This window comes from Saccoglossus kowalevskii, chromosome 19 (genome assembly GCF_978046115.1).
Source record: "Saccoglossus kowalevskii chromosome 19, keSacKowa6.1, whole genome shotgun sequence".
In the NCBI taxonomy this organism is placed as follows: Eukaryota; Metazoa; Hemichordata; class Enteropneusta; family Harrimaniidae; genus Saccoglossus; species Saccoglossus kowalevskii.
The window spans coordinates 16,055,382-16,069,793 of record NC_140659.1 but is presented as its reverse complement, the minus strand read 5'-3'; the positions used below and the strand labels follow the sequence as shown (position 1 = coordinate 16,069,793).

Sequence of the window (14,412 nt, the reverse complement as noted above, 5' to 3'; positions counted from 1 at the left end):
AAATTCCAAGATTATATGAAAATTCCCCCAAATGACTTGAAAATTAAATTCAATACTGAAAATGAAAAGCTGATACAATGCAACCTGACATATAATAACACAACTACAAAGATGGCGGGGTATCTCTAAAAAAACTGCTTTGAATACATTTCAATACAGTTGTAACGTATCACTTCCCAGTGGACTCCGCGGGACAGTGAGAATATTTATTAAAAAAATGAATGTTTATGTATTGGAAAGGTGAGATAATGAAAAGGAATGCACATCACGCACGTTTAAATCAATTCACTCTGAACGTTATTTATGCAAAGTGAGATAAGACTCGTGGATATAAATTTCTGACCTTTTCCAGAGAATTGAAAGCTTCGCTGAAAGATAACGATATCAATGGAGGTGTTAATTTCAATAGTGTAATGTTTTGGTTTCCTGTTATCGCCGTGGCTATACCTGAATTATTCTCATTCAATACTTTGCCTGTCAACTTTGATAAGAAACGACAGATTTCCAACATTTACTGTCTGCGTTCTTTGAAATTTACGACACGGGAATGGAAACCTGTTAAGCACGACTGAAATGACAAATATTAGAGTGGCCATGGGAATACATCTATCTCTTGCGCTGCTATTATATGTCCCTAGAGAGTGGGTCTACAAAGACATTTTATGCATCTTTTCTCATCAGTAATACTTTGAAATAAGAACACGAATACATAATATGAATTATGACGTTTTTTTAAAACTGCGGCAGCACATCAGCATGGGTGTTAGGAAAATAAATATCATAATATATCTATAAATGTTTTAGTGTTTACAGTCTGAGTAGATACCCAGTTTTATTTATAGTTTTTTTTTCTATATTCTCGCACACAGGAGATGAGATCCCGATCTGCTGCCGCGGCGGAGCCGAATCAGCCGGTCGTTATTGAACTGAGTGAAGAGATCATCACCAGTGTGTAATGCGAAGTAATAATAGAAGAACGTTATGAACTATAGCAACGTTTATCACAACGCATATTGAGTTGATTTTTACGTCAGAACTAAATCAAGTGATCACGTCAAATCACTCATAAATATGGAGGTGTTTCATTCGGGCTGGTGACTAGCTGAATTGACCCCGAATAGTCTTGAGATTCGTTCTGTTTATCAGTTACTTCATGAGTATCAAATTCATTTTTCTTGAATCTCCACCAACAATAAAATCAAAAAAGTTGGCATTTTTAAATTAATTTCTTAGTAAAACAATGCATGAAGCTAGTTATTTCTGTATATGCAAATACGTAGGCTGTGTAGAAGACACTTGTACATACTTACACAATACACTATGCATTCAATCATAAGTTTGTAATTTATTCTTAATACCATAGTATTTGAGTATTACTTTTGTAAATAAAGCGAAGATCGAAAGAAACTGTGTGAACTCAAACATGGATTATAATTTTGTATAACCTTCAAGATACAATATAGACGAGAACAAGTATTTTCCATATCAAAAAATTGGAAAAAAATGTAGTCGTTCTTGGTACCTATACAATACAACCAAATACATTATCTAGCACGCAACGTGCCTTTTCAGAATGTCTCTTTCCTTGTGGAGACATTTTTATCCCCGTTTAATGTCCAATCGCGGATTGCATTTGGATAAATGAAATATTCTCTGTCTTTCTTATACAAAATATAACCTAAACTTATTCAATATTGAACATTTACAAAGAACTACGATTACCAACTATCATTTTTGATAAAAATACACCCCGTTTTTGATAAATCAAAACACCCTTATTTTATTGGAAACAACAATAAGATACGCTGACTTCTCGTTAAAGGGCGAGGCTCGTCTTACTGCGCATGTTAGACATTTGTGTTTATAAACGTTGATTTTCCCACAATTCAATGCGCTCTTCTAATGGGAATCACGAGTTTGAAGTTTGACCTGGGGGTGACGTGCACTAATTACCGCCGGTGACTCCTTCGATATCTTCCAATCACTTAACAAATACAATATTAAAGCTTCGTATCGTCTAAGTTTGTACTTGTTGATTTGCACAACAGTTAAAGTCGCCATCTTTGTTTATATGAGGCCCATATATCTCGCGCATGCGTGGCACGACGACTACCACCCTTTAAGTTAGAACGTTCCTGTGCGTTTGATGTGACTGGTTTTGGCAGAACTTGTAAAACAATTATATATTGATTTACGCCACCAAAACACTTTTCCGTTGTCTTTCTGTTTCAACTTTAAGTTTCTCCATTAAATTCAGAATCCAGAATTTAGAATCCAGAATTCAGAATCCAGAATTCAGAAGTGTACGTGTTGCTTTAATGTTTGCGACATCAGAACTATTTATTAATGTCCTGTTTAATTAATACGAACAACACAAACAATTATGTTTTGCAAGGTGATACACTAAAACTGGGAAGAAAAAAAAAACACTCGATTCCCTGCGTCTAACAGCCATATAACACAAAGGTTCTATCAAGTTTCAAGTTAGTCATTTATTGTATAAACTATTGCCTTAATAACTTTGAAAGAAGTACACTTTCCTAGCGTAAATCATGCACTCTTTTAATTTTATCTTTTAGTTTTAGGGCGTAAAACTGTTATTAAACTTTCTAAAGTAACCGGGTAACTAAGCGCGAAACGTTCTTCGTTGCCATTCCGGGCTGTTGTCCACAAGCTACTCAGTCTCAGTCGTTACGATCCCCTTCCGGGATCATGGTACTGCTTTCGTGCATACTTTGCGATGTCCTCGTAATAACAAACCTAAACCTAATCAATTACATAAAATAAATTTCCTGTCCTCGAGACATTCCCCGCCTCCACAACATTAAACAAATTGTCACCTGCCTTCAAGAGATTAGAAACTGTTACCCTGCCCTCAAGAACAGAGTTGTTGATGAACAGCTCCGAGCCCACTGACTGCTATTGATGCATCCAAACAACACAACACAACACAGCACACAGAGAAAGCGGTACCGTACAAACAAAGAGAAACACGGCCAGTTGGGATACCGGAGTGTTGGGATGGTGGAAGCACGTATACCTAGACCATAGCGGGACGGCATGACACTAACACGTTTGTCTCAGTACAGAGTCGCTGAATAGTCGGTATATATTTATACACGGGCGGCGACTCAATCCCACCCGAAGCACGATACCACATGCGAGCTTTGAAACACACGCACATTACGAGCAAGCAAGTCGTTGCTTTGGTAGGATTTTACGGCGCGCGGTGTGTACGGTGTTGTAGAGCATATGATAACGACGAACACCTGTACTGGGTTCATGGTGTTAATTGATGAAAGCAATTAAATAGCGGCGTTCAAGCCTGGCTTGTGATTAATATAAACAAGAAAATTATATGACATACCATTCCATCAAGTTATCTGACAGCAGTATTAAAATGTAATATTAAAATAGTAAAATATGATGATTTATGAGCTGTGTTGGGGATTTAATGTTAAAAGAAGCTTTATATTACATTTTACTCAATGGATAGTCAATATGATATCTTCAAGTTCAACAATAAAACGACAATTCATCACACAAGAAGCAATCACGTCTCCCTCGTAAAAGCAAATCAACTGATGATACGACTCAACTGGCGAAGATGAAATATTATATGAACTAAGAAATTTGCCCAGTGACATATAATATTGAGTTACATTCATACACTCAGGCATATGAATCAATACTGATATTTCGATCTGCTTTGTTTATTATTAATGCAAATCCCATTGCGAATATGGAAATACTATTGTCCCGGCCTTTCATTTTTAACACCGTCACCCGTAACACAATAATCCTGATCGAGTTTTTTTGTAACTATATACAGTTCCATTACAAATTCTGAATTCAGTGATTATATTTCAATTCTATATATCTAACTGATTTAGGAATCCCCACATATTCGACTTTCACAGTGATGTACATTTATTTCACCCTATACTGGGGGTTGTCACGTGACGTTTTCATTGCTTCAATTGGCGCATACACTAGCCCGGGGACCACTCCCATTCAGAAAGCCTATACAGGTTGAGCCTCCGAAATGTTCCTTAGTCACTTAGTTGTAAACTATACCGGAAATGACACAATTTTTACCGAAATGTTCTTTTCGCGCTGAGAATGGTGAAATTTTTAACATAAAAAGCCTCCTTCGACCTTAAAATATAGTTTTCAGACATTTTTTGGTAAAATTTCCCCAGAACAGGGGCGATATTTTTAATTCGACAGCATATCTCTGTCTTTCCCAGTGTCCCCCGGGATTGGCTATGTCAGACCGTGCGTCTCTCCAATAACTTCAGTTTTATTCGATGTTTTGTTATTGTGTGATTGGAAGACCACGAATTTGTGTCTCCCAATCTCGCTCATGCTCTCGCTCTAAACGAGATCTTTGTTGCAATTTGCGTCCACTGTTGGTTAGAATATTCCTCAGAATAACAATAACAATAACAACAACAACAAAGCCTTTTATTTCTATAGCGCTACATGTGACATACACAAATAATTAAAATTACAAGCAGATAGATATAGTTATATAAAAAGGGAACAACAAGAAGCATTGCCTTTAAGTGTTGCCACCTTTATACATTGTGACTATTTTTATTTTTGTATTTTAACTAAACGATAAGATAGGGGATGTGATGATTTTGGCATGGCAAGGTCCTGGTAAATAATATACAGAGAAATAAGTGAAATAATTGACAAAATAAATTAAACATTACATAGATACTAAGTTACTGCAGTTATTGGATATTGTATTTATCTAACAGAATCTTTACATAGAGGTGTTTAATTTTTTTTAGACTATTGCAATATTTAATATCATTTTCGATATTATTTTAAAGTTAGACTCCATAACATGACATACACATTGACTTGAGAGTAGTTCTTCTATATTTTATACAAAAATCTAAATACTGTCTTGTACTATGGCTGTGTACTTCATGGGTATTTGTAAAGTACTTCAATATGTTTTCTGAGGCAACACCTCGTATGCCATAATTACATAATTTTTGGACTAGGATTTTGTGATCTATAGTGTCAAACGCCATTTAGGTCGATGACAACACCAACTGTATACATATTAGAGTCCATAGAGGACGTGATTTCTTCAGTTAAATTAAATAAAGCCAAAGCAGTTGACATATTGTCTCTAAAACCATATTGGCCCTTATGTAGTACATTATGTTTGTTAATAAAACCCATTAATCTATTGTCAAACAATTTTTCAATTCGATATTGATCTGTAGCTGGAAAACCACTTCCTTGAACATCGTACTCTAATAAAACCACTTCCTGCAAATGAGACCACTTCCTTGATTATCGTATCCTAATGAGATCACTTCCTTGGATATCGCACTCTAATGAAACCACTTCCTTTGACATCGTACTCATCATATGGAGCCACTTCCTTGAATATCGTACTCTAATGAGACCACTTCCTTGAATAGTGTACTCAATGAGACCACTTCACTAAATATCGTACCCTAATGAGACCACTTCCTTGAATAGTGTACTCAATGAGACCACTTCACTAAATATCGTACCCTAATGAGTGCACTTCCTTGAATATCGTACCCCAATGAGACCACTTCACTAAATATCGTACCATAATGAGACCACATCCTTGAATATCGTACCCCAATGAGACCACTTCACTAAATATCGTACCCTAATGAGTGCACTTCCTTGAATATCGTACCCCAATGAGTCCACTTCCTTGAATATCGTATCCTAATGAGACCACTTTCTTGAATATCGCACTCTAATGAAACCACTTCCTTCAACATCGTACTCATCATATGGAGCCACTTCCTTGAATATCGTACCCTAATGACACCACTTCACTAAATCTCGTACCCTAATGAGTCCACTTCCTAGAATATTGTACCCAAATGAGACCACTTCCTTGAATATCGTACTCTTATTTCCTTGGATATCATATATGATTGAAACTACTTCTCTAATAAACCACTTCCCTAAATACCGTACCCTAATGAGACCACTTCCCTTGAATATTGTACTCTAATGAGATCACTTCCCTAAATACCGTACTCTAATCAGATCACTTCCTTGAATATCGTACAATAATGAGACAACATCACTAAATATCGTACTCTAATCAGACCACTTCCTTGAATATCGCACTCTAATGAAACCACTTCCTTCAACATCGTACTCATCATATGGAGCCACTTCCCTAAACATCGTACCCAAATGAGACCACTTCCTTGAATATTGTACCCAAATGAGACCACTTCCTTGATCATTGTACTCAATGAGACCACTTCCTAGAATATCGTACCCCACTAATACCACTTCACTAAATATCGTAACATAGTGAGACCACTTTTTTGAATATTGTACCCTAATAAGACCACTTCCTAGAATATTGTACCCTAATGAGACCACTTCCTTGAATAGTGTACTCAATGAGACCACTTCCTTGAATATCGTACCCTAATGAGACCACTTCACTAAATATCGTACCCTAATGAGTCCTCTTCCTTGAATATCGTATCCTAATGAGACCACTTCCTTGAATATTGTACCCTAATGAGATCACTTCCCTAAATACCGTACTCTAATCAGACCATTTCCTTGAATATCGTACACTAATGAGACCACTTTCTTGAATATCGTACCCTAATGAGACCACTTCCTTGAATATCGTACACTAATGAGACCACTTTCTTGAATATCGTACCCTAATGAGACCACTTCCTTGAATATCGTACACTAATGAGACCACTTCACTAAATATCGTACCCTAATGAGTCCACTTTCTTGAATATCGTACCCTAATGAGACCACTTCCTTGAATATCGTACACTAATGAGACAACTTCACTAAATATCGTACCCCAATGAGTCCACTTCCTTGAATATCGTACCCTAATGAGATCACTTCCTTGGATATCGCACTCTAATGAAACCACTTCCTTCAACATCGTACTCATCATATGGAGCCACTTTCCTAAACATCGTACCCAAATGAGACCACTTCCTTGATCATTGTACTCAATGAGACCACTTCCTAGAATATCGTACCCTACTAAGACCACTTCACTAAATATCGTAACATAGTGAGACCACTTTTTTGAATATTGTACCCTAATGAGACCACTTCCTAGAATATTGTACCCTAATGAGACCACTTCCTTGAATAGTGTACTCAATGAGACCACTTCCTTGAATATCGTACCCTAATGAGACCACTTCACTAAATATCGTACCCTAATGAGTCCACTTCCTTGAATATCGTACCTCAATGAGTCCACTTCCTTGAATATCGTACCTCAATGAGTCCACTTCCTTGAATATCGTACCCCAATGAGTCCACTTCCTTGAATATCGCACTCTAATGAAACCACTTCTTCAACATCGTACTCATCATATGGAGCCACTTCCCTAAATACCGTACTCTAATCAGATCACTTCCTTGAATATCGTACACTAATGAGACAACTTCACTAAATATCGTACCCTAATGAGTCCTCTTCCTTGAATATCGTATCCTAATGAGACCACTTCCTTGAATATTGTACCCTAATGAGATCACTTCCCTAAATACCGTACTCTAATCAGACCACTTCCTTGAATATTGTACTCAATGAGACCACTTCCTTGAATGTCGTACCCTAATAAGACCACTTTCGTGAATGTCGTACCTCAATGAGACCACTTCCTTGAATATTGTACTCAATGAGACCACTTCCTTGAATGTCGTACCCTAATAAGACCACTTCTTGAATATCGTACCCTAATGAGACCACTTCCTTGAATGTCGTACCCTAATGAGACCACTTCCTTGAATATCGTACCCTAATGAGTCCACTTCCTTGAATATTGTACTCAATGAGACCACTTCCTTGAATATCGTACCCTAATGAGACGACTTCCGTGAATATTGTACTCAATGGGTCCACTTCCTTGAATATCGTATCCTAATAAGACCACTTCACTAAATATCGTACCCTAATGAGTCCACTTCCTTGAATATTGTACTCAATGAGACCACTTCCTTGAATATCGTACCCTAATGAGACGACTTCCGTGAATATTGTACTCCAATGAGACCACAACACGACCTATAATGAACAACACATTGAATTTGTATTTTGAAAACACTCAATACTATACTGGTTGAAAATGTTTGTTTTTACACGAGAGAAGTTATTTATACTATATTCCTAATATCCACATAATTCAAATCAATATTGGCAGCATATTTACACGCTATTTAGTAAAAAATGTGAGGTATGAGCGTAAATGAGACCATAGGATACTGGTGGTTAAGTGAATGATGTTGATGACCCCCTTATGATTGTGCATTACTGGCACCTCGAAATTAACACACCATGGACGCCGATGATTGCAAGAGGAAACGCTCGCCACAAAACCCCTAGTTATCTCCGGAAATATCAGCAATTCATAGACTTGGTGTCTCGTTTGGCGCTTCACACCAGCAGGGAATACTATGAATATGCGAATACTAATTGAATACAATTTTAATCATCCGGACAATACGGCAGGAAAATAATATTATCATTGCTCAATTCTTCGCGCAGCTGCCAGTGACCTTGGCTAGTCAATTCAATTATGTTTAGTCATATGTTACGCTGACAATCTAAACCAATGACACGCGAAATTAAAAAGTAATAAACTTAAGAGCTACATTGATAATTGAAAGAATAGAGGATGCGTTTGGTTAATACCTACAACTTTTCAATTAGATTTTCCGGCTCGTAGAACTGTTTAGACTCCACTACTCATATATCACCACGCATCGGAGAGGGGAATGTAAACTGATATGCGGAAAATATAGAGAAAAATTCAGTGTCTGTTTTGATTATTGTATATTAGATGGAGTAGAAGTTGCACCCGTAGCATTGCATGTCTTTATGATATTGAAAGCGGCGTGCCACCATAAAACATATTCAATATTGTATTCAATACAGCGTGTTAGTGTGTGAAGTTGAATGTGATTTATCGTTAACCGCACAACGTTCTTTCGATGGAAGTTCGACGCCAATGCGCAACGGCACAACGGCATTTCGATTGTTTACAGTACGTACAAATATTAAAAATCAGTTCGGTACTCTAGGCAGTAACTTTCTGGTTAGCAACAAAAACATTCGTTTACGTGTTTAACTTCTAAGAAATCTTTTTCCAGTATTTATATTTACATGCACTATCCAAAGAAATTTCCATTACGCTATTATCGAGTCTGCCAAGCCTGTCTCTTTGATAGAACAGACGCGGCTGTCATTTGATCAAACAAGCGTTGTCAAATGTTATCAACGCTGAACTTTTGCGGCCTGCCGCACGTTCAGACGTTGTACTTTCGAATTGACACGACCCAATTAGTATATGTATGTGTGCGTGTAGCGTGTCATCCAATGCCATATGATCAGTTCAGGTGTTTCGAACGCATGGTCTTACACGATTTTCCCATCTTACTTTTACCCAACCAATCGTTTCTTTGCAATATACCGCGTTCACTACGTAATTACTCTAAATTTCCTATACAGGAAGATATACAGACGTTGGTGCCGGTGGTTAAATACTTTATACACTAGTGACCTGTATTTTTTATGAATACATATCGAACCTCAAATTGAATTATGTGTATTATTTATGAAATACGGAAAGAGAATATGTCAACTAATATGCGTGTGTGCAAAATTCGCGTGTAAAAACCTCAATTAAATTATCCAATTTAGCTAATTCGATATAAACGATGCCTACCCGGTTGTATTCTCTCGCATGACAGAATTGATGTTTTTCTCTCTGTATTTCGTGACGTTTGCAACTTTATTAATTCGGCAATTTTTTAACTCGTGACGTTGTCATATCGTCAGCGCTACTACGATTTCACTGCCACCCCATGATGCTCTCAGACTGCGTCATTGGAAGTATTCGTCCGATAAGAGATTACACTTTGGCTTCTTTTATCTGAGTTATGAATATAATCTTGAACCGTCATGTCTGAGTTCGTGTGTCTATCCTGCCAAAACCGATGACGTCAATGAAACAGCCTGTTTTATTTATATCACGTGATAATGATTGCGTTTTAAATGCGAGTCGTTATGAAGATATTAACAATATACATAAACAATCTCGCAGAAAACTATTGGTTATTGATGGTATTCTTCTACAATCTACTTCTACCTACAAATAAATCATATTATGTCAATAGCCATAGGTGATATAACCGGAAAACGTGGATGCAATCGAACAACTTAAGAAAATGAACAATTCGTCATCTATGTAAAAGAGCATGTTGATTTTTGAGTGTGAAGATAAACACTGCCACAGAATCGCTCAGCTGTAGTCGATACACTTAAATGAAACTTCCTTTTTATTGTAAACATAATTATTTTTATCTGTCATTTATACTTTCTCGAACATGCTGAGCGTTTAGAGGTTGACTCCGGGGAATTGGCAACGGAGAGAGGAGTGTTGAATTTCAATTCGAAGATGGTAGGCTTTGATACTGCACATACATCCTGAATCTGTTCATCTTGACGACAACTCAACAATCTCTGGCAGAATTTAACCTTCCGACCTCGATTAGAGAATCCGTCAAAAAGATGCTGTTATGCTTTGACAGAAATTTGACTTATAAAAGATTTGATTTCCCGCTAAAGTGGGATGTTTGACCTCGCCGGGTGACCTCGCGTGTCGCCGTGGCTGCACACATCATCCGAACGGCGTATTCATTCTGACGTAGAACTGTCACGCTCGAAGGATTCATTTTGACATGTTCATTACACACTGACGCGTTTTCGCAGGGAGTATTTGATTTCAAATAAAAGGCATTAACAAAAATGTACAGCGTTCTAGATATTTTTAACACCAAATGCATGTTCTGATAAATAACACAAATTCAAACAAGCAATGTATGTTGATGGGGTCCGATATATGGTGTGATCGAAAAATGTTACGCTCAATTTGTGTTTGGTCAACAAAGTGGCGTGATGAACAATGTAGAGACGATGTATAAGACGATCATCAATTACACACACCGCCCACACGACATACATTCATTTATAACATAGCGTTATTTCCATACCTCTTATTAACATGAATTTATTTTCTTCGTGATGAAAAAGAATACCTGCTTGCACATTATTTAAGGTTGTTTTATTTTCTGTTGGCGAATTTCGCTCTCCGCTGGATCGACCATCTGCTAATTTTTCAAACGAAATTAATTTACATAAACTGTCGAGTGACTGAACATCGTCGCACCATTTCTGTACGGCGACATGTCACGCTGATCTCCATCTTCGTACTTGTGGTTACCTAGGCAACCATATTTCCCTTTGTACAAAAATACCCTAATATACCCCAGAGCAAAGAATAAACTTACTCGTAGAAGACCTGCTAAAGATAACGTAGGTTTTAATTTTCATACATTTTGTTTAACGCTGCCTAATAATGGCAGAACAGAATTCTAATCTTGCGGGATTCAATTGATAGTTAATTTCTTTCTCTTTGTATTATTCAAGCATCGGCACGTAATACTTCACCAGCGATCCCGTATTTGGCATGGTTGCTCAGTATTGTCTAAATGTCACCTGTCAGTCACAAACACAGCCGGCTGCGTAATCAAACACGAAGTCCATCATTGGCATTATTCAAACCATATGAAATGCAACATGACAATATCCCAAGTGTCAAATCATATTAATATTACATCAAACTGCGTTGTCAGTGGACTTGGACGTATGTTTCAGTTATTTTAGCTGAACGAAGTTTAACGTAAATTGCAGAAATATACATGACATGAGTATTTTCCAGGCAACACATGACAAGAAAACCATAACCATTCTCTGTGAACGATAACTATTTATATTGACTTAAAGTACACAAGCTTCAGATTCGTTGCGCCGTGTTCGATATGGGTTCTGTAAAGCGTATAAAATATAGTTTTGTTTATACGAAATGCGAACCCTCGCTGCGTAGCGTAGCGCGCTGTGCCAGTACACTTTATGTTGCGGAACGACTATTGCGCGCTGTGGCAGTACACATGACGCTGCCTAGCGACTATGGCGCGCTGCAGCAGTACTAGTGGCGCTGCGTAGCGACTATGGCGCGCTGCGTAACGACTAAGGCGTGTTGCGTCAGTACACGTGGCGCTGCTTAGCTACTATGGCGCGCTGGGTAACGACTATGGCACGCTGCGGCGGTACACGTGGCGCTGCGTAACGACTAAGGCGCGCTGCGTCTGTACACGTGGCGCTGCTTACCGACTATGGCGCGCTGCGTAACAACTGTGGCACGCTGCGGCAGTACACGTGGCGCTGCGTAACGACTAAGGCGCGCTGCGGCAGTACACGTGGCGCTTCGTGACGATTTCCTATGCTGAACTGTTTGTTTATTTTGCTTGTAAATGTATGCATGAGATACGACTTTGCTGTATTAATATGCCATGCTTAGCGTTAATCGTGTCTGGGTTCCACATATTTATATATCATACCGAGAATTTCAAACAGACACGTAAAGAATGCTTAATTCTTGCTCAAAATGTAAGTCATATGACGCACAGGTACACACAGGGCAGCGAAGTATTGAAATAAAGCGCCGGAAATCAATAGAGATGTTTCCATCCATATACGTGATAACATTTGCCTTAGAATAAACTAACGGAGTCGAAACGTGATCAAGCATTTTAAGACAGGGACGGGCGCAAGACAAACACTCCAATATTAACGCAAAACACGTGACACGAGTCGGCTGGTATTCAATTGAAATGCACTGCAGATAACTAATTTTAAAATATTGAAATTAATGCTCACTTGTTACCGGGTACTTATTACATGCGCACCGACGCTTTCCGTCAATGTCGTCAAAAATACACCTTGTTGATCAATGTGTATTGCAACTGAAACTCGATAATGATTTTAAAATTATGACTTGTTTTTGTTAAACGTGATCAGTGTCTGATTTAAATAAAGGATATTATATGTTGGCATTTTAGGGAACCAGGGACACTATATAATTGACAATTTATTTTGCGGCGACGTTGATGAAATTTGGCGCAACATAATGACGAATTAAACATTGTAAATGCTTGTTACAATGAACTCTTGACTTGTTCTTATCTTCTCGATGAAACATGATTACTGGAAGACTTTTAATCAAGAGCAGAACAACCTTTTATTAGAGAAGTCAGGTCTATCAGTGACACCCTAAGTCGACGATGATACGCAGGGATGTCCCGAACCGGGATCTGTGTTTTTGTGATCAAGCCAGGATGTAATACGATAAGGTACGGCTTTAAACATGCAGCTTTAACGGTGATACATCGTCAATTCATTATTCAATGCTTCATCCATTCGTCGTGGATTAAATATCAGTGGCCTAGGGAGTCCCTCTAGGCAGTCCGTTAATATAAAGAAGATTGAACATAGATCCAACTCGAGTAATACTATATAATGTCACCTTTGTTTTCTGTTAGCCGATTTAAAACTCGGCTTACCCGTGCTGAGTGCACATACAATAAAACGTGTGCTCCTGTATGTGTAACGGGTGACCGGGCGAAGACAGAATGTCTGTTTTTGTAGATAATCCCTGGCTGACGTACTATCATAAATTTGAATATAAAAACGTAGTAGAAAGAAACGTCGAATCTCGCATCATTGAAATGTACAAGAAAATTTCATCATTTGATTTTTCATTTTGGTTTCAATATAACTTGAAATCGAAACTAAGGCGTTAAGATAATTGTAATACAACTTCAAGTTCACATACTAAATTATTTTGCTCATGATAAGCCGGTCGTTCAGATTTGAGTGTGACAACCGGTTAATGTAAAACAAACGACCATGCATCCTGACTCGTCATGAGAATACACAAGGGAGAATAACAGCTGCAATTTCTTGTACTTTGTGATATCAGACAATATGCTTAATTTCAGTTCATTTGCATAAACAGAAGTTTTTTTTTATTAACTCGAGGCATGAATATTAATGTCGTGATACGAACGTTATATTAATTGCTTCGACGTAGAAACCTTCGGGCATTATCATAGGCAGGGAACTGACTCCAATTATCTAAATTACTAATGCTGCACGGAGTCTTACCGGTGAACTTTAACCCCTACAAGAATACTTTATAAAATACGTATATAACGGGACTCTTGTTAAATGCATCGATGCAATTCAGTGAGTTTATTTAAATTTTAGTTGATTAAGATGAGTTGAAACGTGTAATCCAAATTTATTAGATTCTCCATATCTTCAGATTATCCAGTTTTATTACGGATATTATTGCTACAATACATTATTTGGAATCATGTCAAGTACGCTGTCAACATTCACTGCGCGAGTTTTATAATTGAAGCCCTAATTAAGAAATAATTCAGTAATATTTGACTATCATTATAGTACCTGCCGATATAGCTGAA

The 14,412-nt window shown here is 37.6% G+C and overlaps 1 protein-coding gene across 3 annotated transcripts in view; it reads left to right on the top strand.

The window, feature by feature from the left end:
* LOC102808121 (adhesion G protein-coupled receptor L2-like) overlaps positions 1-1,422 on the top strand; it is a 61,072-nt gene extending 59,650 nt beyond the window's left edge. For all 3 annotated transcript variants that reach the window (XM_085493663.1, XM_085493662.1, XM_078006857.2), the window contains one exon: positions 870-1,422. In XM_085493663.1, coding sequence (XP_085349789.1) covers positions 870-956 — 87 coding nt within the window. In that variant the 3' untranslated portion in view covers positions 957-1,422. The remainder of the gene's footprint in view (positions 1-869) is intronic.
* Positions 1,423-14,412: the final 12,990 nt, after the last annotated feature.